This window comes from Vigna angularis, chromosome 3, assembly GCF_016808095.1.
Source record: "Vigna angularis cultivar LongXiaoDou No.4 chromosome 3, ASM1680809v1, whole genome shotgun sequence".
Lineage (NCBI taxonomy): Eukaryota > Viridiplantae > Streptophyta > Magnoliopsida > Fabales > Fabaceae > Vigna > Vigna angularis.
The window spans coordinates 10,437,426-10,461,564 of record NC_068972.1 but is presented as its reverse complement, the minus strand read 5'-3'; the positions used below and the strand labels follow the sequence as shown (position 1 = coordinate 10,461,564).

Here is a 24,139-nt window from a genome sequence, read left to right as displayed (position 1 = left end):
TTACCTCCTGGGCCCTGCGTAGATGGAATTTTAATTGTCTCAGAGCCTCGTCTCTCGTTATTAAATCTTGTGCCACCGTTTCCACTGCTGTCTCCCCTGGAACGAACCTACTCAAGGACGAAGGACGCCGTCCATACACGATCTCGAATGGGAAGCACCTTGCCGCCCCCTGATAACAGGTGTTGTACCAGTATTCCGCCCAAGGTAACATCGTCTTCCAGCTTTTGGGCTGCTCGGAGCAGAAACACCTCAAATATCCTTCTACAATGCGGTTCAAGACCTCCGTTTGACCATCAGTTTCTGGATGGTAGGCAATGCTCATTTTCAATTGGGTTCCCTGCATCTTAAAGAGTTCTTTCCAAAACATACTAAGAAATAGGGGATCCCTGTCACTTACAATTGACAAAGGGATGCCGTGCAACCTGACTATCTCCTGAACAAAAATCTCTGCTACCATTCTCGCTGAGTAGGGATGTTTCAGCGCTATAAAATGGCCATATTTGCTTAATCTATCCACAACCACCAATATTGCATCAAAGCTCTAAGATTTAGGCAATTTTACGATGAAATCGATACTCACTTCTTTCCACACTGCCTGCGGAATAGGGAGGGGCTGTAATAGACCTTGGGGAGACGCGGCCATATATTTATGCTGCTGGCATATCACATATCCAGCCACAAACTCTGTTACCGTGTTCTTCATTCCCACCCAATAGAATGACTACGCTATCCTTCTATAAGTTTGAAACACCCCTGAATGCCCACATGTGCTTGTTACATGGAACTCTGCTAACAATTTGGGGATCCAAATAGATTTAGCCAAAAGCACTATCCTTCCTTTGTAGTGGAGCCAGTCATTCTCTAACGTATACAAAGCGTGGCAATTCAGGTCCTTCTTAAGGTCATCAACTATTTTCTTGAGTGCCTCATCCTCTCCTAATTCTTCCAATATTTCTCAAAAATCATGCCAATACGGTCTAGAGATAGCATGCAACTCGAGTTCATCCATACCTCCTTCCCCCTTTCTCGAAAGGGCGTCATCAACCTTATTCGAGCTTCCTGTTTTGTATACAATGTCAAAGTCGTATCCCATGAGTTTGGCTATCCAGTTTTGTTGACTGTGCGTGGTAATTCTCTGTTCCAACAAATACTTCAAGCTACGTTGATCGGTATGCACCACAAATCGCCGTCCCAGGAGATATGGCCTCCAATGTTGAATGGCCATTACCACGGCCATAAGCTCTTTTTCATATATGGATTTACTTAACGACCCCTCCGATAGAGCTTTGCTAAAAAAAGCAATGGGTTTCTTGTTTTGCATGACCACCGCCCCCACACCAACTCCCGATGCGCGCAGTCCAAATGAAACTTCTGCTTGAAATCTGGCAGAGTCAATACCGGTGCTGTTGTAATGGCTGTCTTGAGTGCTTCCATCACTGTTCTGGCTGCTTCCGACCACTCAAACTTCCCTTTCTTAAGCAATTCGGTAAGAGGCTTGGCCATTTTCCCATATCCTTGCACAACCCTCTGATAGTAACCGGTTAAGCCCAAAAACCCCCTCAAGGCCTTCAGATTTTTCGGTTCTCCCCACTCCAACACTGCCTGGATCTTCTCCTTGTCCATCTCAACACCCCTTCCAGATATTATGTGGCCTAGATATCCAATCTGCTGCCTTCCAAATTCACATTTGCTTTGATTAGCTACCCACCTCTGCTGCCCCAATAACTGCAACACCTGTCCCAACTGTTCCATATGATCTTTCCACGTAGGATTGTACACTAAAATGTCATCGAAGAAGACTAGCACACACCTCCAAAGGAAGGGCTGCATCAGATTATTCATCGCATTTTGGAACGTTGCAGCTGCGTTAGTGAGCCCAAAGGGCATCACTAGAAACTCAAAGTGGCCTTGGTGTGTGCGGAACACCGTTTTAGGAACATCCTCCTCTTCCATCCGTATTTGATGATACCCAGCCTTCAGGTCGATCTTGGAGAAGTATTTGGCACCATGCAGTTCGTCTAATAGCTCCTCTATCACGGGAATGGGGTATTTATCGGGAACAGTTGCTTTGTTCAGGGCTCGGTAATCAACACAAAAGCGCCAGCTTCCGTTTTTCTTCTTCACCAATATCACCGGGCTGGAGTATGGGCTCTTGCTTGGCCTGATGATCCCAGCTTCCAACATATCAGCCACTTGTTTTTCTATTTCTTCCTTCATCAAATAGGGGTATCTATAGGGCCGGACGTTGACGGGATTCACTCCTTCTTTAAGGGTGATGTGGTGCTCCATTTCTCGAGACGGGGGTAGACCTTCTCTTTCCTGAAATACCCCATAGTGCACCTGCAACACTGCCCTCAAGTCAGCCTGCTGTTCCCCTGTCAATTCCCCAACACACTCGTCGCACCCCTGTTACTCCACTTGGCCCAAATCCTACACCAAGACCCATGACTCAGCATCCACTAATTTTAACAAAGCCTTGGGTTCCACCAGCTGTCTGGACAGTGTTGGGTCCCCCTGTATCCGTACCTTCTTACCCTCCACCGTATACGCCATGGACATCTCCTTCTAGGTTATTACCACTTCCCCAAGCTGTGCCAGCCAAACGATTCCCAATATAATATCAATGCCTCCAAGCTCGAACACGTACAGATCCTCCACCACCGTAGCTTCCCCTAAGCATATTCGAACCTTCTCGCAGCATCCCCTCGACATTCTCCGATGTTCGTCCCCAAGGCTCACTACGTAAGGTGGTGTGTCAGTCACTGGCAACTCCAATTCCTCTGCCACCCTTCGACTAACAAAATTATGGCTGGTCCCACTGTCGATGAGAACCACTACTCTCCTATCGCCGATCATCCCTGTCAGTTTCATGGTCTTGGGTGGTGTCAGCCCCTTCACTGAACACGCTGATAGTTCCAGGGGCTTCTCCTCTGGATTCTCTCCTTCGGTCACTTCGTCCTCCTCGTCTTTCCCCAAGAACAATACTTGCAAGCTCTTCTCCGAACAACGGTGACCTGGGGCGAAAGGGCCCCGCAACGAAAACAGCATCCCTCCTCTCGTCTTTTAAGGAATTCGGGATAAGGCAAATTCCTCACCATCCTTCTGCGATTATCGCCCCCTACGGCTGTTTCCCCTCTGTTGTTATTCGCCGTCAATGAGACCTCCCTTCGATTCAACCCACTTCCCTCCATTCCTCCAGAACGGTTCAGCGGCTATCGGTCAACCTCCCCTCGAACAACAGTGGTCGAAGTTCGCGGACCCACGGCGTTTAGCTTTATGCCGTTCCAACCTCCTCTTCTCGCTCTAGATATCGCGTCCTCCACATCACGTGCAATCCTTATCGCATCCTCTAATTCTTTGGGATCTTGAATACGTACTTGGCCCTTAATGTCATCCCGTAATCCTGCCAAGAAAAAACCTAATGAAAGTTCCTCTGACAAGCTTTGCGTCTTCCCAATAACATCTCGTAGCTTCTGGTAAATTCCTCCACCGATCCTTCTTGACGCAGAGTCGCTAATTGTTCATACACCGTCCCATGACATCCCCTCCGAAACGATTTATCAATGCTGCCTTCAAACCCCGCCAAGAACGATTCTTGGTTTTATCTTTCCAGATTTTGAACCAATAAGTTGCACTACCCTCCATACTAATATAAGCAAGCTCCACCTTATCCTCCTCTGGCACCTTCTGTATGTCAAAGAAGCGCTCTGCCCTGTTGATCCAGCCGTGTGGTTCTTGTTCCTCAAACCCCGGTCTTTCGCCAATTATGTTGTATACCCCCATTATCGCGTCTCTCGTGGTTATCATTCACCGAGCTACTACTCCTTTCAAAACCTCCGTCTTGATTATTCTGCCCTCCGCTCATCAATCTCATCATTTGCTGTAAGTCACGTCGTATAGCCGCTGTCTCCTCTTTTATTCCCTCCACGGTGATCTCAAGATTATCTAGTCTCCCCTCTGTTTCACTCCCTATCGCTGATTCCCGCCATTTTTTGAAATCCGGCAGGTCAGACCAAATGATAGGTTCTTTAATTAGAACCTATGGAAAACACGCTTTATACACCCAAGTCACACAACACAGAATGCGGAATAACCTCTTCGTATTGACTTTCAATCAACGAAACGAATACAGAGAGCTTAACCTCCCCCTCTCAGGACAACAAGTTCCTGAAAAAACTCTTATTCTCTCCCCCAAAAGTCCCTCTACAATTAGACCCAAAACTATTTCTTCCCGCTCTCCCTAACTGCCTAGGTAGTTAGGCTAACATCTCTTCCTTCTCTCATTCAGTAATAACGGCCTAACATATATGGTGGGGGTCTTTTATTTGAACGAGCTTGTCTGTTCTCTCTCGGTGCAACTTTGATTTCCACCATTCACTACCTTTTCTGATTTTTCTTTAATGAAAATAAGAAGCTTATCCTTTGAACTAAGTTAGATAATGAATCATGCGGGACAATTTTGGTCACTTTCTCGATATAAGTAATCAAATGATTCTTCTTTGTGTGTTAAATGGAAACATAGCCTACTTTTCGTATTAGGATTGTTATTGAATGAAGAAAATTTTCGGTACATCAAATTTTATTCCTAGTTGTTGTTTATTCCTCTTCCATTTAGATTAATACAGACCTTGGAGACAAAGGCTGCAGACTTTTCATTCTTTACATTACTTTAATATCCAGTTATGATCATTAAGTTTTATCACAGTAGGAGAGTCATTTCTAGTCATAATTTAAATGGATCTTAGCTATGGTAGACACATTTAAAATTGAACCAAGGTTAGCACCACTTGCATCAATCAATACAACTTTTATTTTTTCATTCAAATACTACACGTGACAGCCCCTTTGTGTTTGCTGCTATCTTATCACTTTGAACCAAATTAAGGCAGACTTTGGAAATGGTGTATTTTATTCCTTCTTTATTATTATTCTTGTGCTTGGACCCATCTTGTTCTGTCCTTTTTTTTACTTCCTTTTAGCAAGCATAGGTTAAATGTGGGACAACTTTTCCTTGGTGTTTTACTTTCAGTAAACGTGAATGATGAAACTAACTCTCACTTCACTTCCATTCCACAAAGGCCACTGAAACCAACTCCTCTCTTCAATTCTTATTCGTTATTAGTGCAGTTTTTCTGGTTTTGTTTTTTTACTGGATGGTTAGACTTCTTTCCGGCTAAGAGATGCAGTGCTAGTGCTCTCACTCATCTTGAATCCATGAACAACATGATAACTCCTAAAACCAGTAGCTTAATTTAATGAAAACTAAAAAGGATCCGCAGAACGTTTTAGTACAACATCATTTAATTCTAGCTTTGGTTTTATAATCTAATATATGCAAAGGAATTCTGTTTGGACATGCCTGGTTCATGAGCCTTGAGTTCATGAGTTATTCTTCCTTGACCATACTTGTATTATACACCTGCAAGTGTGCAACCGAGAGAGTCATGCTCCCTTCTTTCGAAGTTTTTTCATAACACCATAAAATGTCTAGTTTTTGTTTTAATAATGAATAAGAACCTGTACCCTGAATGAATATTCGTGAAATACTTTGAATGGATTGCTTTTTTATTTATTTATTTGCTTTTTCTTTCATTTTATTTGTTGTATATTTAACATGAAATGAGATTTGTTTGTTAATTTTTATTAATATGTTTTAACATAGAATGTGGACAATGATCTGACTTTAGAAATAGACATCAAAGCCAGAGCTACTCCAAAAGTTGTTGCTGGTTTTGTTGAGAGAAAAGAATTTGACAAGATTCTAATATACTCTAAGTAGGTAGAGGCTTGTTTATTTATCAAATTCTATTGATTTTTGTTTATCAGATTATTTGATGCTTCTTTTGTTAATTTCTTTGATATTGTTCTGGCCTAGAGTATTTTAATTGGCCGTTATATTAACATCATTTTATATCTTATCTCTCCTTTTACTGCAGCTTTTTGTGGCTGATGATTTTTCTGACTATCTCTTCCTTTAACAAATAACTCTCCGGACAGATCCTCAAGTATGAAAATGCACTATTCAGGTCATATGAAAGGATGTATTTTTTCCTGGGATCATATTTAAGCTCCAGGTAATTATTTCATTTTTGTGTAACTGTTTTGTCTATGGACAATGCAGGCCTTCTGTAAAAGTGACAAGCTTGAATGCAATGTGGAACTAGGAGATCTTGTAAGGGTAGGTTGCATTTGAAATTTTGAAAAACTTTGAATTGATTGCTTTTTTATATTTAAGTTGAAATGGGATTCTTGATTAATTTTGATTGATATGTTCTAATGTAGACTATGGATAATGATCTTGTTTTAAAAATATACATCAAAGCCCGAGCTTCTCTAAAATTGTTGTTGCTTTTGCTGAGAGAAGGGAATTTGACAAGATTCTAATATACTCTAAGCAGGTAGAGGCTTGTTTACTTATCATATTATATTGATTTTGGTTCATCAGCTTATTTGGTACTTGTTTTGTTAATATCTTAAATATTGTTGATTGACAGTTCATATATTACCTTCTTTTTGTCATGTTTAGAGAAATCTTATCCGTGAAGCAACTCTCTTTCTCCTAGATGTTCTGAAACAACAGGTTTGTGTGCTCCATTTGCTCTTATAGTTTATCTATTGAAACATTGTGTTAATTTAAAAAATACCAAGTGTTTTTTCGGTTCTTGCAGTTACTTGTTGAATTTTTGGCAGTCTATCATGAGAATGGGCATTAGAGTGTATGAAAGACTTTTTGCTGGTCAATCTTAGAAGCAACCAATAGAATATTTTGCATGTATGAAATTGTAGTTTTTTTCTATAATATCAAATTATTAATATTTGATTGATAACTAAGTTTATTTATATTTGTCTACGTTGCCAAAGAATATTGTGAACAGTTGGGCATTGATGCCTAGATAAGGATTTTTGAGCAATTCAAGTCATATAAAGGGCTTTATTTTTTCCTGCGATTATATTTAAGGTAATTAGTTCATTTTTATGTAACTGTTTTGTCCTGTGGACAATGTAGGCCTTCTGGAAAAGGGACAATGGAGTGAGGAACTAGGAGATCTTGTAACGGTAGGTTGCATTTGAAATTTTGAAATACTTTGAATTGATTGCTTTTTTTTTTTATTTTTGGTTTTTGTTTCGTTCTATTTGTTGTATATTTAAGTTTAAATGGGATTTCTTTATTAATTTTGATTGATATGTTCTAATGTTGACTCTGGATAATGATTTGGTTTTAAAAATATACATCAAAGCTTGAGCTATGTTGAGATTTTGGCAAGTGTACCAAATCGTTTCAAGTAATAAAACTGGTAAGACTGGATATTGTTTCCCAAGAGACTCGTGTCACCAAACAATCTTATAATTTTCAACTAACTTAGACTAAAGAATGCTTCCTTAATTTGGATTTTAGTGCAATTAAAGTAAACATGAAACATAAATGATAAAAGTGATCTTAGATACTCAAACACTTGGAAATGGAAAGATTAGAAATGATATAGAATGGTATTGTTGGGGGTATGATTTCACTTACTTTACTCTTATGTATAGAAAATCACTTCCTCTTCATTAATATGCCAATGTCAATCTACTAAACTACTCAAACTCAATCCCTTGGTAGAGAGAGCCTATACTTCCTTATTAGGCTCCAATCCCTTGGAAAACCTAACAATTATTTTCGCATTAAGAATTGAGATTTAAAACAACCAAAGGTCCTAGTTCAATCCCTAGATACTATTTCCTTTAGGAGTTTAATCCAGTTACCCAACATTTCCCAATATCAAACAAACTCTAAAATCATGCCATGAATAACAACTTCACAACAAGCATTAAGAGAAGGAATTAAATACTAACAATCAATGAGAGAGGCATATATTATTCAAAACACAGTCGTTTACATAAGAGTTCAGTGGTGACATCAATCCCCAACAACAATGAAACTAGCTCTCCATGAGTGGAGAGCTTGGGCTTACAACAATGGTGGAAATGGAAGAAGGAAGAAGACCCAAGGAAGAATATGGACTGTTCCCACAGCTCCTAACTCGCCTCCAAGAGCTCCAAATGAGAGAAATTGTGTCTGGGTGCCAAAAAATCCAAATCCCTTCGAGTTTCAGCCTTAAACAGACCATATTTACCACATCAGCGTCGCCACCACTCAGCTGCACCCCAGCATCAGTATTCCAGAGAGCAGGCGCTCAGCTGCACCCCAGCAGCAGCATTCCAAAGAGCTGGTGCTCAGCTGCGCGTCGGCTGCACCTTAGCTACAGAAAGCTAGGATGAATGAGGCTCAGCTGCACGCTAGCTGCACCCCAGCCACAACATTTATGTTCAATGTTCTTCTTTTCACATTTCTTCTTGCTTCTATGGTTCTTTGTTTGTTTGGATTCGCACACAAGCTTCATGTGAATGATCTAAACATAGTAAAAAGTGGGGATTAGTGATGAAATTAAATCAATACAACTCAAGAGAGCGTCTGTCGGTGCGCGCCGAAGACCTTGGAAGAGTTCTGTGAACGAGTAGCAGTTGAAATAAGGGTTGAGGAGATGAAGTAGTCCTACCGGAAGGAGGCTCAGGAGGCCAAGGAAAAATCGGAGGGCAAAAGCCACGGAGGGCTGCCGGGGAAGGTCGGGGGGTTCAGGCCGAAGGATCCCCCCATGGGCCCGCGTTTCCAGCAATAAACCTCGTTAAACGCCCCTCGAGCTAAGATATTACAAGAGGCATTGAGTGTCGAACTCATACAGACGCCTAAGTGGCGCCCGACCCCGCCAGGCGCTGTCGGGAACAAACATCGCTTGTGGCACCAAAACTTGGGTCACACTACGGAAGAATGTGTGACTCTCAAAGATCGAATTGAGGAGCTGATCTAGGCTGGCCAATTGAAGAAGTATGTTAGGACCGAACATACCGAGCGCCACGTTGGCTCCTCAGTACGACCGCGCAGTCCCCGCAAGAGTCCATTGAGACAAGATGACAGGGGGTGCTCATGGCATTATGGAGGTAACCGTCTCCGGAACGAGAGACGTCGGAGTAGAAGCCGAAGGAGGGTTTGTCGGAGGAGGGTCGTCCTCATCGGCACGGAAGAGTCATGTTAGGGGCCTCTAGCTGGTCAATTCGGTGCAAAAAGCTAAGAGATCCATGTCAGCGATCACTTTCACAGATGATGACTTCCATGCTCCAAACCCGAAGCAAGATGATCCCATGGTAATCACAGCGGAGATAGCCCGGCACAGGGTGAGTAAGGTCTTGATTGATTAGGGAAGCTTTGCCAACATCTTGTATTGGAAGAATTTTCAGCGCATGGACCTGTCGAAGGATCTTATTGTGCCATACAATGAGCACATAATGGGATTTGCAGGAGAGCAGGTGGACACTCGCGGCTATGTTGACCTCTGTATTCGTTTAGGAACCGAACGGGAGGGCAACGAGAAGAAGGTTCGATATCTGCTGGTAGACGCCAACACGTCTTACAATGTCCTTTTAAGCTGTGCCTAAACGCTTTTGGAGCAATAGTGTCCACCCTACATTTAACTATGAAGTATCCATCAGAAAGAGGAACCATCTGCACCGTTAGAGCTGACCAAAAAATGGCCCGAGAATGCTATGCAGCGGGGTTAAAGCTCCACCCCCGGGTGATGCGACGACGGACGGTCAATTCAGAGGTGGCGATGGCTGACCTCGACCCCCGGACGAATACAGAAGATTGGATTGAGTCGATTGGAGAACTGCACGAAGTGAAGATAGGGCGTGATGAAGAACAAACTACTCGCATTGTAGGGGGATTGGAGTCGGAGGTGGAGCGGGAATTACGGGCGATAATTTGGTGTAATCACGACCTATTTGCTTGGGCAGCGTCTGACATGCCGGGAATTCAACCCTCGGTAATGTCACAAAAACTGGCTTTGTTCAAAGAAGCCAAGCCGGTCGCCCAGAAGAAGAGGAGGTTAGGCATGGAGAATAGTGCAACTGTCAGTGAAGAGGTGCGCAAGTTGAGGGAGGCTGGTTTCATACGAGAAGTGACCTACACCACCTGGCTGGCAAACCTCGTCATGGTCAAGAAAACTAGTGGAAAATGGCGAATGTGTACAGACTACACCGACCTCAACAAGGCATGACCCAAGGATTCTCATCTACTTCCCAGTATTGATGGTTTGGTCGATGGGGCGTTCGGCCATCATATGCTCAGCTTTCTGGATGCCTACTCCGGCTACAACCGGATTCCAATGTACGCCTCGGACCAGGAGAAAACGACCTTCATAATTGAGAAGGCGAATTACTGCTACGATGTCATGTAGTTTGGCCTTAAAAATGCAAGGGCCACTTACCAGCGCCTGATGGATAAGATCTTTGCGGGACAGATCGGCCGCTGCATGGATGTTTACATCGACGATATGGTTGTACGGTCGAAGTCCGACGGCGACCATATCAGGGATTTAGAAAAGGTCTTTGGACAAGTGAGGTGATACTCCATGAGGCTGAATCCAGCTAAGTGTACTTTTGGAGTAGTCGTCGACAAATTCTTGGGCTTCATGCTGACTGCTCGTGGTATAGAGGCCAACCCGAACAAATGCGCGACCATCCTAGAGATGAGAAAGCCCGTCAGTCTCAAAGAAATTAAGAGACTGGTGGGTCGACTTACCTCCCTGTTCAGGTTCATTCCCTAAACTTGCCGAGCGCATAAGACTGATCGTCAGAAGAATGAAGAAAGGAGCTGGCGTGGGGGATTGGGATGCTGAGTGCGAGCAGGCGTTTTTGGAAGTTAAGAATGAATAAACCATGGCTAGGCGAGGAGCTGCAAGTTTATCTGGGCGTGTTTCCAACCGCAATCAGCGCTGCGCTGGTACAGGAGAAGTCGGGGCTCCGACTCGTCTACTTTGTCAGTCGGGTATTGCAAGACCATAAACACGGTACCAACAGGTGGAAAAAGTGGCTCTGGCCCTCCTCAACACGGCCAGAAGACTTCGCCCTTACTTCCAAAGTCACTTCGTGGTGGTTTGAACAAACCATCCCATATCCAAGATTTTGAAGAAGCCCGATCTGGCCGGGTGGATGGTCAGCTGGGCGGTGGAGTTGTCAGAGTTCAAATTAAGGTTCGAGCTTCGAAGATCGGTTAGAGGTGAGCACCTGGCCGACTTCGCCGTAGAGTTACCACAAACTCCCGACCTGGGCGAATGGAATTTATACAGCGACGGAGCCTCCGGAAGAGCAAGAGGGCGTCCGGGCGTGGTCCTGGAAGGGTCAGACGACTTCCTACTGGAACACTCCCTCATATTTAAGTTTAAGGCGTCCAATAACCAAGCTGAATATGAGGCCCTGATAGTCGGCCTTGCCCTAGCTCACGATTTGGGGGCACGCAGACTGACCTGCAGCACAGACTACCAGCTTGTTGTAGGTCAAATGAAGGGCGAATTTCAGGTGAAGGATGCACACCTCCTCCGGTACTTCCATTAAGCCCAGTCGTTGCTTGAAAGGCTCGAAAAGGTGGACATTAAACATATCTCGCGAGAAGAGAACGTCCAGGCGGACATGCTGTCGAAGCTCAACAGTGCTCAGCAGCGGGAAGGAAAATGGACAATTAACTACCGTAATCCGGCAGGTGCTGTCAAAGCCTTCAGTCGTATACCTAGCTATCGGAAGGGACGATAAGGAGGATTGGTAAAACGAAATTCGCAAATTGATGCAAGAACAAGACAACAGACGCCTGGTCTGACCAGTGGACGCCCGCAAAATTTCAAGATATGTCGTCATAGGGGACAACCTCTACAAAAGAGGATTTTTAACTCCTCTTCTCAAATGTATGGATCGCCCGGAGGCGTTGTACGTGTTGGACGAACTCCATAATGGCATATGCGACTTTTACACCGGCCACCGCACCCTGAAGGCCTGCGTCCGAGCAAGCTATAACTGGCCAACGATGAAGGAAGACGCCAGGGACTTTGTTCATAAGTGTAGGAAATGCCAGGCCCATGCTAATATCCCCCAGGCTCCCCCAAGCAAGTTGCATACTCTAGTCTCACCATGGTCGTTCGTCCAGTGGGGAATGGACATCGTAGGACCTTTTCCACCCGGACGAACACAGAAGAAATTCATCTTAGTTGCCATCGACTATTTCACCAAGTGGGTAGAGGCCGAGGCCCTCGCGAGAATAACGGCCCAACAAGTTCAAAAATTTGTATGGAAGATAGTGTGTCGGTTCGGCCTCCCACCAACGGTAGTGACCGACAATGGTAGGCAATTTATTGACAGAAAGCTAGGATCGTTTTACCAAGGTCTGGGGATTAAACATGTTACGATTTTGGTGGAGCATCCCAAGACGAACGGTCAGGCAGAGGCTATAAATAAGACAATAGTGGCTAAGCTTAAAAAGAGATTGGGAGAGAAAAAAGGCGCATGGGTGGACGAACTCCCTAAAGTCTTGTGGGTGTACCGGTGCACCTCACACGGGACCATCGACGACACCCCGTCCGCCCTCACTTACGGCACTGACGCCATGTTACTAGTAGAATTGGGGGAACTCTCCTTGCGGCGACAACCCCAAGACCCTCTACTCAACGACGAAGAACTTAGAGTAGAGCTGGATACTCTGGAAGAACGTCGCGACCGAGCAGTCCTTAGGGCAGAAGCCTACAGATGAATGGTGGAGAGAAAATAAAACACTAAGGTACGACCCCGAAGCTTCAAGGAAGGCGACTTGGTCTGGAGGAAGACGGGAGACGCACGAAGAGCGCCAACCCATGGCAAGCTTGCGGCAAAGTGGGAGGGGCCCTTTAGGGTAACTGAAGACCTTCAGAATGGAGCATACCATCTCTCCCACCCGAACAGTAAGACCATCCCTAATACGTGGAACCCCTCGCACCTAAAATTTTACTTTAGTTGAATTTGTCTTTGTAATAATATCTTTTTCATTTCAGATATATAATGCAATGCTCCGGGTTTTCACTAGTCGTACTACTTAACTATCGGTGCATTAACCAGAAACTGGGCGGTTCATAAAAAGAACCCCTGTCGTCCAGCACGAAAATTGGTAATTGGGTGGTGAATGACGAGTTTATAAATAAAACCACTGCCACCCAAAAGCTAATAAACCGAACGGGTGGTGAATGGCGAGTTCATAAATAGAACCACTGCCACCCAAAAGCTAATAAACCAAACAAGTGGAGAATGACAAGTTCATAAATAGAATCACTGCCACCCGAATCCAGAATTAACAAAATGATCAAGAGGCGAACGACTAGTTCGTAAAAAGAACCCCTGTCGTCCGACGTGCAGAACGACGAATCCAATCATGGAGTCAGTACACTTAAGAAAAATAAGTTCACAAAATGAACTCCCATACCGAACAGTCGAAACCCAACAAAGCCTCTTAGCAGCATAACTTTCAAAAAGCATAAAGTATCTTAAACGGAAGATAAAGTAAACGGTCAACCGATAAAGCACAGTTTAAAAAAAATACTTCAAAGTTCATTGATAAGAATTCAAGTTTGTAATTACAACCAGGAGTGAACGGCCACCGGCCGGTAAAAAAACCAATATAACCCCCACAAAAAGCAAAAAACACTCCCCCAATGCTCAATCACTCTTCATCGTCCCCGTCCGGACGCATGTCTTCCTCAGCTGCCACATCCTCATTAACCAGCGAAGTAATGACCAACATCATCTTCTTGTCATAGACGTCTTGGCCGATGTCGAAATCAACGACCAAGGGATCTGCGCCCAACAGAAAAGCCGCTTGACGGAGGGCCTTATTGAAGCCCTCCTCATGCTCAATTTGAGCATTGGTGTTCAAAGTGGCAATGGCCTCGTTGGCCCTTTCCACCTCTTCGATCAGGCGGTCCACCTTACTCTGCAGCTCTTTCTCCCTTTCCGCCAGCTGCCTTGCCTCCAGCTTAAGTCGCCCAGCTTCCTCAACTATCCGGGTCGCTCCTCGACCGAGTGTCCTTCAATTGTTGGGCGGTCGTGCTCAGCTCGCCACGTACCTCGTCCATTTCCTCTTGCAATTTAGACTGCTGCTTCCCACAGTCTTTATTCTCGAGAGTGAGAGCTTCCAGTTGAGCGCGGAGGTCCTTGACGACCTTCTTCTTGGTGACCAGCTCCGCTTGGACATCCTTGGCGTTTCGCCGATTGGCGAATTGCGTAGGTACCAGACCAGCATGGCCCCCCGGCTTGCGATTTCCAATGCAGCCTTGGTGATGTCCTTCTTTGACATAGGTTCAATCACTGCTCATTGGGAAGAGCTCGTGTGGCAGCTCACTCGGCCCCCCACGTTAAAGGCCGGGTTGAAGAGGTTGCCCGGAGAGGATGGGGGGCACTATTCTCTTGGCGACTTCGCTTTGAGGATGACTTCTCTTCCTTAGACTTTCTCTTCTTGTCTAAAGCGGTGGTAGGTGTAAGACCCGTATAAATAAAATGATTTCTTATCTTAAGTATTTTATTTTGTGGTATTGTATAATAAATTATGATGAAAAATAATGTTGAGGAAGGGAACAAAATTAAATTAATATTGATTTTATATTAATTTTCGAAAAAGTTTGAAAGAGTGTTTAAGTATAATTGTTTGCGCTATTATATCAGCGGATGGAGCTTGGTCAAGTGGTTGATGTGAGTGTGCATGGGAGGGTATGTGTGCTTGGTCTCAAGTTCAAACCCTCCTAAGACCAAGAAGGCTCCTAGCTCTTTTTAATTTCCACCTTGGGTGGGTACATGTTTTTCTAGACTTAGGAGGCTTGAAAGTGACCTTAGGGGAGGTTAAAGCTTGGAGAGTGGAAAAGAGATTTTGGAGAGCAACCAAGTTGGGAGAGAAAGGAAGAGCCACCCTAGCCTTGGAGTTTTTGGACATCTCTTGTAAGAGACCAATAGGAGTGGAAGCTTGTTGTCTAGTGAGGAAAGGGAACCTAAGAGCCTTTGGAAGCTAGCTTGGAATTGAGGTAAAGAGTTTAACTTGGGATATAACATAGTGTATGATGGGTAGAAGGTAACAATGTAATGTTGTTGCATGCTTTCTTTTTTGTGTGTTGGGATTAAAGTTAACATGTTGAGGCATGTATTTTTATTTTGGGTTTAAGTTTCATGTGTTGTTGCATGGAGAATGGGTATTCACATGTTCATTTTCGTTTTTCTACTATATGGGGTAGTTAATGGATTATACATGTTCATATTTTATGAAAAGTGGTGCTGTTGTAATGGGTATACATGATGGATGTATTGGGGAGTTGTTTGTGTATAAAAAAGTGTCATGGATACACTTTAAAATCATGTATATTTTGTATATTTTGGTTCTTATTACCTTGTAAGAATTATATATTGTTGGGAGCACTTATCTATACTCTTTAACCAAGAGTGTGGGTAAGAGGGTATTGAGAATTCTCTTCCATTGTTGGAAGAGGAAAGAATGAATTATGAGAATGAGAGGAGTGAAAGAGGTGTTTGGTGAGTTGGGGTACATGTGTTTGATGAAAAACAATGAAGAAGAATGAAAGTTTGATGTCTTGGGTAGAAGAAGAACATGATGGAAGAAGAGTAGAAGTGGAAGATGGAGATGGGCATGACTTGGTTGATGTAAAAGTGGCAAAAAAAAAAAAAAGAAAGGTGCTGGAAGAGGACCAAAGACCATGAAGGAAGAAGCTTCGAATGACCATTGAAAGCAAAGAAAAAAAAATGAAGGAATGGTGGGTTACGTAATGGGTAGAAAATAATAAGAAAAGAGGATAGGAATGCATGGGGTGTGTGTTACGTAAAATGAAGAGAGAAAATCAAAATGAAATAAGGTGTGAGAGTAGGTGTGGGCCGTGAGTTAATGAAGGAAAAAAAATGAAATAAAGATTGAAGATGGTGGTGTGCGTAACAGAGTATGTGTAGGAAAAGTGAATTAGTAAGTTTTAATATTAGAAAAGAGAAGTGGGAATAAAACAAAAGAGTGAATAAGGAGTGTGGGACCATGAGTGTTAAATGAAGAAGGGAGAAGAGAAAAGGGGAGTGTGAGAAGAAGGGGTTGCTACGTATGAGATTGGTGCATGGAGTGAAGTTGTAGTTTTAGTATATAAAATAGATTAAAAGGAGTAGAAGAATGGGAGTTGGGTCCACGGTTTTGTTTGGTGAGAGAAGGAGGTGAGGTGGACTTGGTGTAGTTAAATGAAAAACAAAAGATAAAGAGAGAATAGTAATGGAGAAAGAGAGAGAAAAAGTGATTTAGGTGAGAAATGAGTAACTTAAAGTGGGACCTACCTTGGAAGTGAGAGAAAAATGTAATTTAATGGCCTTGGAGCCCACTTGAAAAGATAGACGTAGAAGGGAGTGTGTTTAGAGAAAAAGGGGTGTATCGAAATTAGGTATTTTTGGGAATTTAGTAAAAAGTGGGGGTGCACTAAAAATGTTGTTATAGTTGATGGAAGTGTGAAATTAGTAATTTCAGAGGGGTGCGGCAGTAGGATAAATTATTAAATTAAGTTATTTAATTATTTGTTAGTCAAGGAATTTAGTTGACTTTATGTATGATGGTGATGGTTGTGATGGTAAAATTGTGAGAGCAAGCGTTCTGTCATTTCCTTAGAATTTTTGTCGAATCGATGTGTTCGTATTGCGATACGATATTGTGTTGAGTCTCTGCAGAGACTGAGATTCGAGTGTCACCCTTTCCTCATGCGTGGGGACTAGAGAGGGTTGGATGTCTTGCCCAATGACTTCGGCTCGTGTGATTATAGTGCTCGGTGGGTGCGCCTAACCGAAGTTTTTACTCGTAATTCCTTTAGGAGTTGGGGAGATAGGTCTGAAGTTGCGATGGAAGACGACTCGAATCGCTCTGTTTTGCGAAACAGGTTTGGTACGACAAAAATTTAAGGAAACAACAGAAGCTTGAGTAAACGATTGAGTCGTGAGTTAATACTGTGATGTATTGTAATATTGTGACTTGTTAGTCTGAGTGGTGATGATCTGAGGTATTAATATTGTGACTTTGATAGTCCGAGTGGTAATGATCTGAGTTATTAATATTGTGACTTTGATAGTCTGAGTGGTGATGATCTAAGTTATGAGTTGAATATTGCGTTGTAATGTAAGGTTGTGACTAAGAAAATCTAAGTTGTGATATTTTGATATTGAAATTATATGCTATGTTAGGTTCTTCGTTACTCACCCTGAAATGTTGTGGTTGTGGTTTTCACCTATGATGATCGTACTTGTACGGGAGTAGATGGCGTTGCAGATGAGACAGAGATGAAGTAGCACAACGAGAGTTACGGGAAATATTATGGGGAACTTATCATGTTTTTAAGTAATTTTATGTCTTTGAATAATGAATTTGATATTTGTAAGATTTTAACCTTATGTTGTAAGATGCTTAGACTTTTGATGGTTTAGTTCCGCGATGTTATGTTAATAAATAAAAAAAACTGGCGTAAAAGTTTGGATTTGTTATTTTTTTAGTGACACTCCATAAGGGGTGTTACAGTAGGGGGGACAACTGCCGCCTCAGACGACTCCAAGTTCACCATAGGAGCCGGTTGCGCCACCACGACCATCACTGGGGGATCGGTTACCATCCTCGATTGTGCGGCCGTCAATCCATGACCGGAACCTCCCGATCGGGGATCCCTCTTTCGGGACGACAGAACGTAGCTAGTCTTGCGGGGCGGTGGAAGAGACATGATATCTGAAAAGGAAATATAAATTTAATTAAGTTAATATGAAAATAATATGCAGATATTGGCAAATGCTGCATCGAACACCATTTGGTCAAAATCCTCATGCCAAGGCATTTGACTACATGTCGTAGTTTGATTTAGCTACATGCTGCAAGGTCGAAGTCGTCCAATCCGTTTGTCCAAGATCTCCTGCGACATCATTCGAAAACATTTACACATGTTGTAAGTAAGGAAAACACAGTGTAATTAACATTCTTCATTCACTAGGATACATATGAGGGCATACCAACTACTGCAAACTTGATGGGAAGTTGAGAAGGTGGAGTCTTGAAGTTGTATGTTAGGGAAGAGGGTGGATCACCCAAACGGTAGTAGTAGACAGTGTTGGGGTTGAGGGGACCAATTACAACGTCATGAATTTCACCGGACTTGTAAAAGAGATAACGGTAGGATGAGGTAGTCCCTGTGACAGATAATGCATTTGCTGAAGGAGATGGACCGTAGGAAACCTTTGGTGAAGTTGGGCTGTCTGTGATCCACGATATCCTCATCTTGTTTTCGCCCACTTGAGATATGTGTACCTGAGACAGAAAGATCCACCCATTGCCAACACATTCATTATTAAGACTTCGTCGGAGGAAACTTGTTTAGAATAATTTATGAGAGAATAACCTATGCCAACACTTTAGTTTAAGAATTTTCTCTTAGATAAACTAATAATTTAATTAGTGTTTCGATCAGACCTATGTAACCACTTGCATAAAATTACATGATTATCTATATTTTTATAAAATTACAATAAATGTATATAAATTAAATCATTCAAATATTTAAATTAAATTGTGTTCTTAGTTGTTATGGATGATCAGACCTTTTTCTTTGGTACATGGAACAAAAGCAGGACTACACTTCGAGTTAGAAATCTCATCCCTACAAGTGTTAGTGGAAACCAGTTAGAAGAAGCAGATGGAGTTCAAAACCGGTTTGATAAGCTCAATCTCATTGAAAAAAAAGATTGACCGCAACATGCCATGGGCAACTATACCAGCAAAGGGAATTCCAAGAAGGTGAATTGGTCCTAAAAAAGATTTTGCCAATACTAAAGGATCATAGGGGCAAGTGGACTCCAAATTATGAAGGTCCGTATGTAGTAAAGAAGACTTTTGGTGGTGGTGCACTTATTCTCACCAGAATGGATGGAGAGGGGTTACCTTTGCGAGTTAATTCTGGCACAGTCAAAAAATTCTAATGATTCCATGATAGGGAATGCTTTTAAAGTGGAATTGACAATATTATATTGTTTTATTCAATAAATCTTTTTTCATCTCTTTCATAAGGTCGTTCTTAACTTTCAAAATGCCTCTCAAAAATAATAAACATCACAGGCAGATTCACTGAGTGCGAGTGTATTCTTAAAGGATGTCGTGGAATTAAAACAAAACGAGAAGTATTTGGGTCTCACATGAATTTTCACCCATATATTCATGCATTCATCATAGTGTAGGCATCATCACAGGAAAAGCATGGCACATTTTAATATTAATTAATTAAATTTTAAAAAAAATTACGATATTACTAAATATTCACTATCAAATAAATGTATTTTTATTTTTTTATTATCAAATATTTATAAATAAAATATAATTATATATTTTAAATTAAAATAACAAATAAAATTTGTGAAAACTAAAATATTTATTAAAATAATCAATAAAACAAAACTGATAAAATTAAAAATATTTTTAAAAAAGTTATGACAAGAAACAAGTATCGAGTTTAAAAATATTTTAAATATTTTTTTATTTCCTTTTCCTAAATTTTAGTTAAATCTTTTTTATATAATAATAAAAATTATAATATATCACTTCAACGAAATCATATAAAAAATTAATAATAATTAAAATTTAATATAATTTTTTTATTTTTTAAAATTTAGTTGGATAATAATAAATATAAAATTGATGATAATAATATTAAATTAATACTTATACATATATATAATTTGTGTATATAATGGTTAACTTTTATATTTCTATTTTAAATTAATGGTTAACTTTTATATTAAATTAATAATAATAATCTTTTTGTGTATATAATTTGTATTTCTATTTTATCTTTTACAATTTAATTATTAATTGGCTTTTTAAAAAAATATAATGGTTAACTTATTATTTTTTATAATAAGAGCTATTTTGAAATAGTTTGTATATAACTGTCAAACGTTTTTTCTTTCTTTTATATATATATATATATATATATATATCATTATATCATATAGTAAATTATGACTATTTTAATAATTAAAATTGAACGAGAAAAAATATTAAGCAAGTATAAAAACAGAGACGAGATAAGTATGTAGATACCTATCCTTCTTCTTCTAATACTCAATAAGAAAATCGAATATAACTTATACTTACTATATCGTTAAAACGGAAAATGTTTAAATAATACTCACTCATTTGTCACTTAAAATAAAAAATATACATGTTACCATACAATGATTTTCAATTTCATGTATAATCTAAATAGGCTACTCTTGTTTTCTACTACTTTAAAAAAATAATTATTTTTGCAGAAAATAGGTTTATCATTTATGAAAAACTCGGCATTGAATGTAACTTGCATAATGCATGAATCATAATGACATGTATATAAATAAACCATTGCTTAAAATGGAGGAGAAGATTAACTACAGTTTCAGATTCAATTAACTAATATTGAGTGTTAGTTTACCTGTTCTTAACATTATTTTCTTTTTTACTTTATAAACCATTTTATTGCTAATGAAGATTTTAGGGAGCTATTTATGACTCAATTTCTTCCAGCTGATATCCTGATCCGTATTCTATATAAACTTACTCATGCATTTTATTAATCTAATTACACTTTTCATCAATTAATCATTTTTTTAAATTAAAAGTACATTATGAAAAGTATTTTACGAAATCCATTATCTCATTGACATTCATTTATCTCTTTATTCGTGTTATCGTGTCATGTTTTACTAAATTCTTATTTATATTAGATATTATGTGTTTTTTTGTTCTGTATAAAAACATTTGTAATCAATACAGAACTGAATATACAGATAATACAGTTTCATTCCTCTCTACTTCTGCTATTCTTTTGGTGCATTATCTTCATTACTTTAACAATTTAACGTTAGAAAATCATTAAATTTTTTGTAATAAGAGAAATGTAAGAATGAGTTGTAAGCATTACGATTTCACTGTTCAAGGAAATATTTATATTTTATACATGTCGAGTGTTTTGGATGATATTTTTTTATTCGAAAACATATTTTAAAATATTCTATTCTGATTTTTTTTATATTCTAAAATAATTATTTTCAAATACAACTTTTAATCTGGTAATATATTCAGATCTCATAAATACATTTCAAAATTGAAACTGCTATTCCTAAAGTCATTTCTAAATCTTAAAATACTTTCAAAAACATTTGTTGCAAATTTGTATTTTGAAATGATGGTTCAGGAAGGTGTTTAGAAACACATTTCAAAACAATTATTCTAGAATAAAAAATTATGAAATGATTGTTCTGAAAATTGTTTTTATGTTTCGAAATATAAAAACTTTCATAGTGCTCGGGAAAATAAGTTCAAATCTAAAAATGCCTTCATAAATATTTATTTTGGAAATTTTTTTCTTATAATCCGGATAAGATGTTTCCGAAAACATTTTCCGAATACAATAAAAATTAAAATTAAAAAATAATAATAATAAACTACAAATATAATGAATGATAAACCATAAATCTAAGAATGATTAAATATAACTCCAAGAATATAAAATTATAATAAATTGGAGGTCTATATCATAAATATAAATTAAAACACATTGTTCAAAGTCCAAACATGAAGGGTGTGTTCTTTTGAAAGAATTTGGGGGAGATGATTTGAATGTATTTGAGTCGATTTGAGGGCAATTTTTTTGTTGTTTTTTTGAGTGGATTTGTGGTTAATTGAGAGTGAATTTGGAAGTAAAGTTTGTGAGAATTAGTATAGGATTTGATTGATGTGATAGATTTTAAAAATTTGTTTAATTGGTAGAAAATAAAGATTACCAAATTGCCCCTACTTATAAAAGTATTATAAAATGTTATTTTGTAATGTTATATTTAATTGTAAAAATGTTTATAAAGAGAAAAAAATTATGAAAAATTATTAAAATTGTGAAAAAGTTTAGGTTTAATGTCTCCGTAGGTCCCTATTTTGGTCATGAATTTCAAATAGGTCCTCTTTCTTTTTGGCGTATCAATTGAGTCCTTGTTTTTGTAAAATTGAATCAATTACAGGCCTGCCGTTAAATTGAACAAACGGCCGTTACAGTATTGGTTACGTGACATGGTTCAGTGCAGTTACTAATCAGACGTGGCATTTAAAACGATTTTTGTATTAAATAATTGGTATGCACAGATGTATATTGACTTTTGGGTAAGGGCATACTAGGAAAATTGAAAAAATTAAAGGGCAAGACGTTTTAATTGAGGAATGCAACTGAGATTGGGGAAAGAAATTGGGGGTTCTTACTACTAGGGTTCGCGTGAGGGAAAAAATCCCATTCTTTCTTCGATTCGAAACGCCGGTGTTCGTGGGTGAAGATTATGTAGTTGGAAGTGGGAGGGTGCGCGTTCTTTGTTCGATTCGAAGTGATGGATAATGAAGTGCAGAAGTCGCATTCTTGTTCATCTTCGACATGCAATGGGTGGCGGAATCAAAACTGTGATGTCGTTTTTCGTGGTGGTGGAGTATCTACGATTGATGGTATATCACCCCTTTGCCTCTGTGGAGAGAAAACAGTGGTAAGAACAGCTAGAACTGCTAAGAACAGAGGGAAGCAATTATGGAGCTGCCCTAAGTACAAGGTAAGAACGTGTAGAAGTAGTGTTTTGTTTGAGTAGAAAGTCGTTTTAATTGTTATTTTTTTCACAGACTGGACATGAAGGTGGTTGCAATTTCTTCAAATGGTGTTGTGAAGACGGTAATGACAAAAGCTATACGAATGTGAAGTGGGAAGAAAAGCATGAGTGTTTGTCAAAGACAGGAGAAATGGGAGGTGGATCGAAGATGATGAGTGATTTGATTAAATCTGTCAACGTTGTGGAGAAATGGATGAAGGTGTTGACAGGATTGGTTATTTTTATTTTTTTAATTAATATTATTGTAATTTCAATATGGATTATAAATCCATAATGTAGTAGTGTTGATTGTTTTCTTAGGAAGAAATTAGCCGGGTTTTTCAGTTTGTTAGGATGAAACTGTTTATGTATATGACGAGATGTGAAGGAATGAAGTTGTGTTACTGAAGTGATAAACATAATAAATTGAGGTTTTGGTTTAATGTAGCAGGTTTTAACGCCTTTTGAAAATTGTTTAATGTTTATTTTATTCACAGCAATGTTACATAATAATTAACGCTCGGTCCGGTCGTCCTACCGTGTCTATCGCTCGTCCAACTAGCTCCCTGTTCCCGAGCGTTCGGTCTGGTCGTCCTACCTCGTCTACCGCTCGTCCAACTACGTCCGTGCTCAAGACCGTTTGGTCTGGTCGTCCACCCTCCTGTATCGCTCTTCCAACTACCTCCGTGGTGAAGACCGTTCGGTGTGGTCGTCCACCCTCCTGTATCGCTTTTCCAACTACCTCCGTGTTCAAGACCGTTCGGTTTGGTCGTCCACCCTCCTGTATCGCTCTTCCAACTACCTACGTGCTGCAGACCGTTCGGTCTGGTCGTCCACCCTCCTGTATCGCTCTTCCAAGTACCTCTCTGTTCCCAACCGTTCGGTCTGGTCGTCCTCCCTCTAGCGTTCGGTCCCCCTCTCTCTCCCTCCCACACCTTCTTCTCTTGTACACTTTCCAGCCCCTAACATGTGCTCCCTGCCTTCCAACGTTCGACCTTTACGATCGATACCGTTCGGCCTCACTTCTATATAAGACGTCAAAGAAGGAAATTCTAATATATCCAAAACATTGTAATACATCCAAAACAGTTCCTGGTCATTGACAAAATAGTTCCTGGTCATTGTAATACATCCAAAACATTGTAATACATCCAAAACCATACATAGTTGGCATCATTGTCATTCATTAAATTACATAGCAGTAAAACCATAAACCTTGTTCCTTAGACTATTACATAATAAGATCCTTAAACTTGGCATCATTGTCATTTATACACACATCTATAGTTGAGCTTCCTGGTCATTCATACACACTTCAGATAACTGTGATGATGGCATGATTGGTTCTTGGGTTGCTTTGGGGCAACGACTCGTGTTGTGCCCAACCTCCCTACATAGCCCGCATCTCTTCCACAAACCACCCTTGCTCACTCGTGAATCATCCTTTCTGATCTCCCACTGCTCCAGTCTTCTTTTCCTTTTAGGTCTTCCAGGCATAACCTTTTTCCTAGGAGGCATGACATCCGGATATGGTGTTAGGTCCCACATGTTGTTTCCGTTGATGGGATATACGATTGATGCATAGGTTTCTTCATAAGTGGAC

General features: G+C 40.2%; 1 protein-coding gene and 1 long non-coding RNA gene across 20 annotated transcripts in view; one reads left to right on the top strand and one right to left on the bottom strand.

Annotated features, from left to right (window-relative positions):
• The window catches only part of LOC108321986 (uncharacterized), a 28,119-nt gene extending 9,124 nt beyond the window's left edge, over positions 1-18,995 (top strand). For 4 of the 19 annotated variants that reach the window (XR_008247882.1, XR_008247877.1, XR_008247879.1 and 1 more), the window contains 6 exons: positions 5,937-6,026; positions 6,122-6,178; positions 6,283-6,398; positions 6,527-6,580; positions 7,007-7,056; positions 17,165-17,361. This is a non-coding gene — a long non-coding RNA (uncharacterized LOC108321986). Of the gene's footprint in view, positions 1-5,936; positions 6,027-6,121; positions 6,179-6,282; positions 6,399-6,494; positions 6,581-6,668; positions 6,773-7,006; positions 7,057-17,091; positions 17,366-18,513 lie in introns of those variants that run through there. The other 15 variants (XR_001831555.2, XR_001831550.2, XR_001831546.2 and 12 more) reach the window with 12 other exon arrangements.
• LOC108321985 (probable purple acid phosphatase 20) lies at positions 17,393-18,364 on the bottom strand. The gene is made up of 2 exons (XM_017553917.2): positions 17,902-18,364; positions 17,393-17,804 (listed from the first exon to the last, which is right to left on the bottom strand). Exons 1-2 carry the CDS (start codon positions 18,164-18,166, stop codon positions 17,734-17,736), a joined length of 336 nt encoding a protein of 111 aa, XP_017409406.1. The 5' UTR covers positions 18,167-18,364; the 3' UTR covers positions 17,393-17,733.
• Positions 18,996-24,139: the final 5,144 nt, after the last annotated feature.

Excerpts from the sequence above, each read along its gene's own strand:
- LOC108321985 (XM_017553917.2), bottom strand. The coding sequence starts at position 18,166 with ATGAGGATATCGTGGATCACAGACAGCCCAACTTCACCAAAGGTTTCC. Across the intron at positions 17,805-17,901 it reads CATCAAGTTTGCAGTAGTTG|GAGATCTTGGACAAACGGAT; the intron begins GTATGCCCTCAT and ends ATGATGTCGCAG.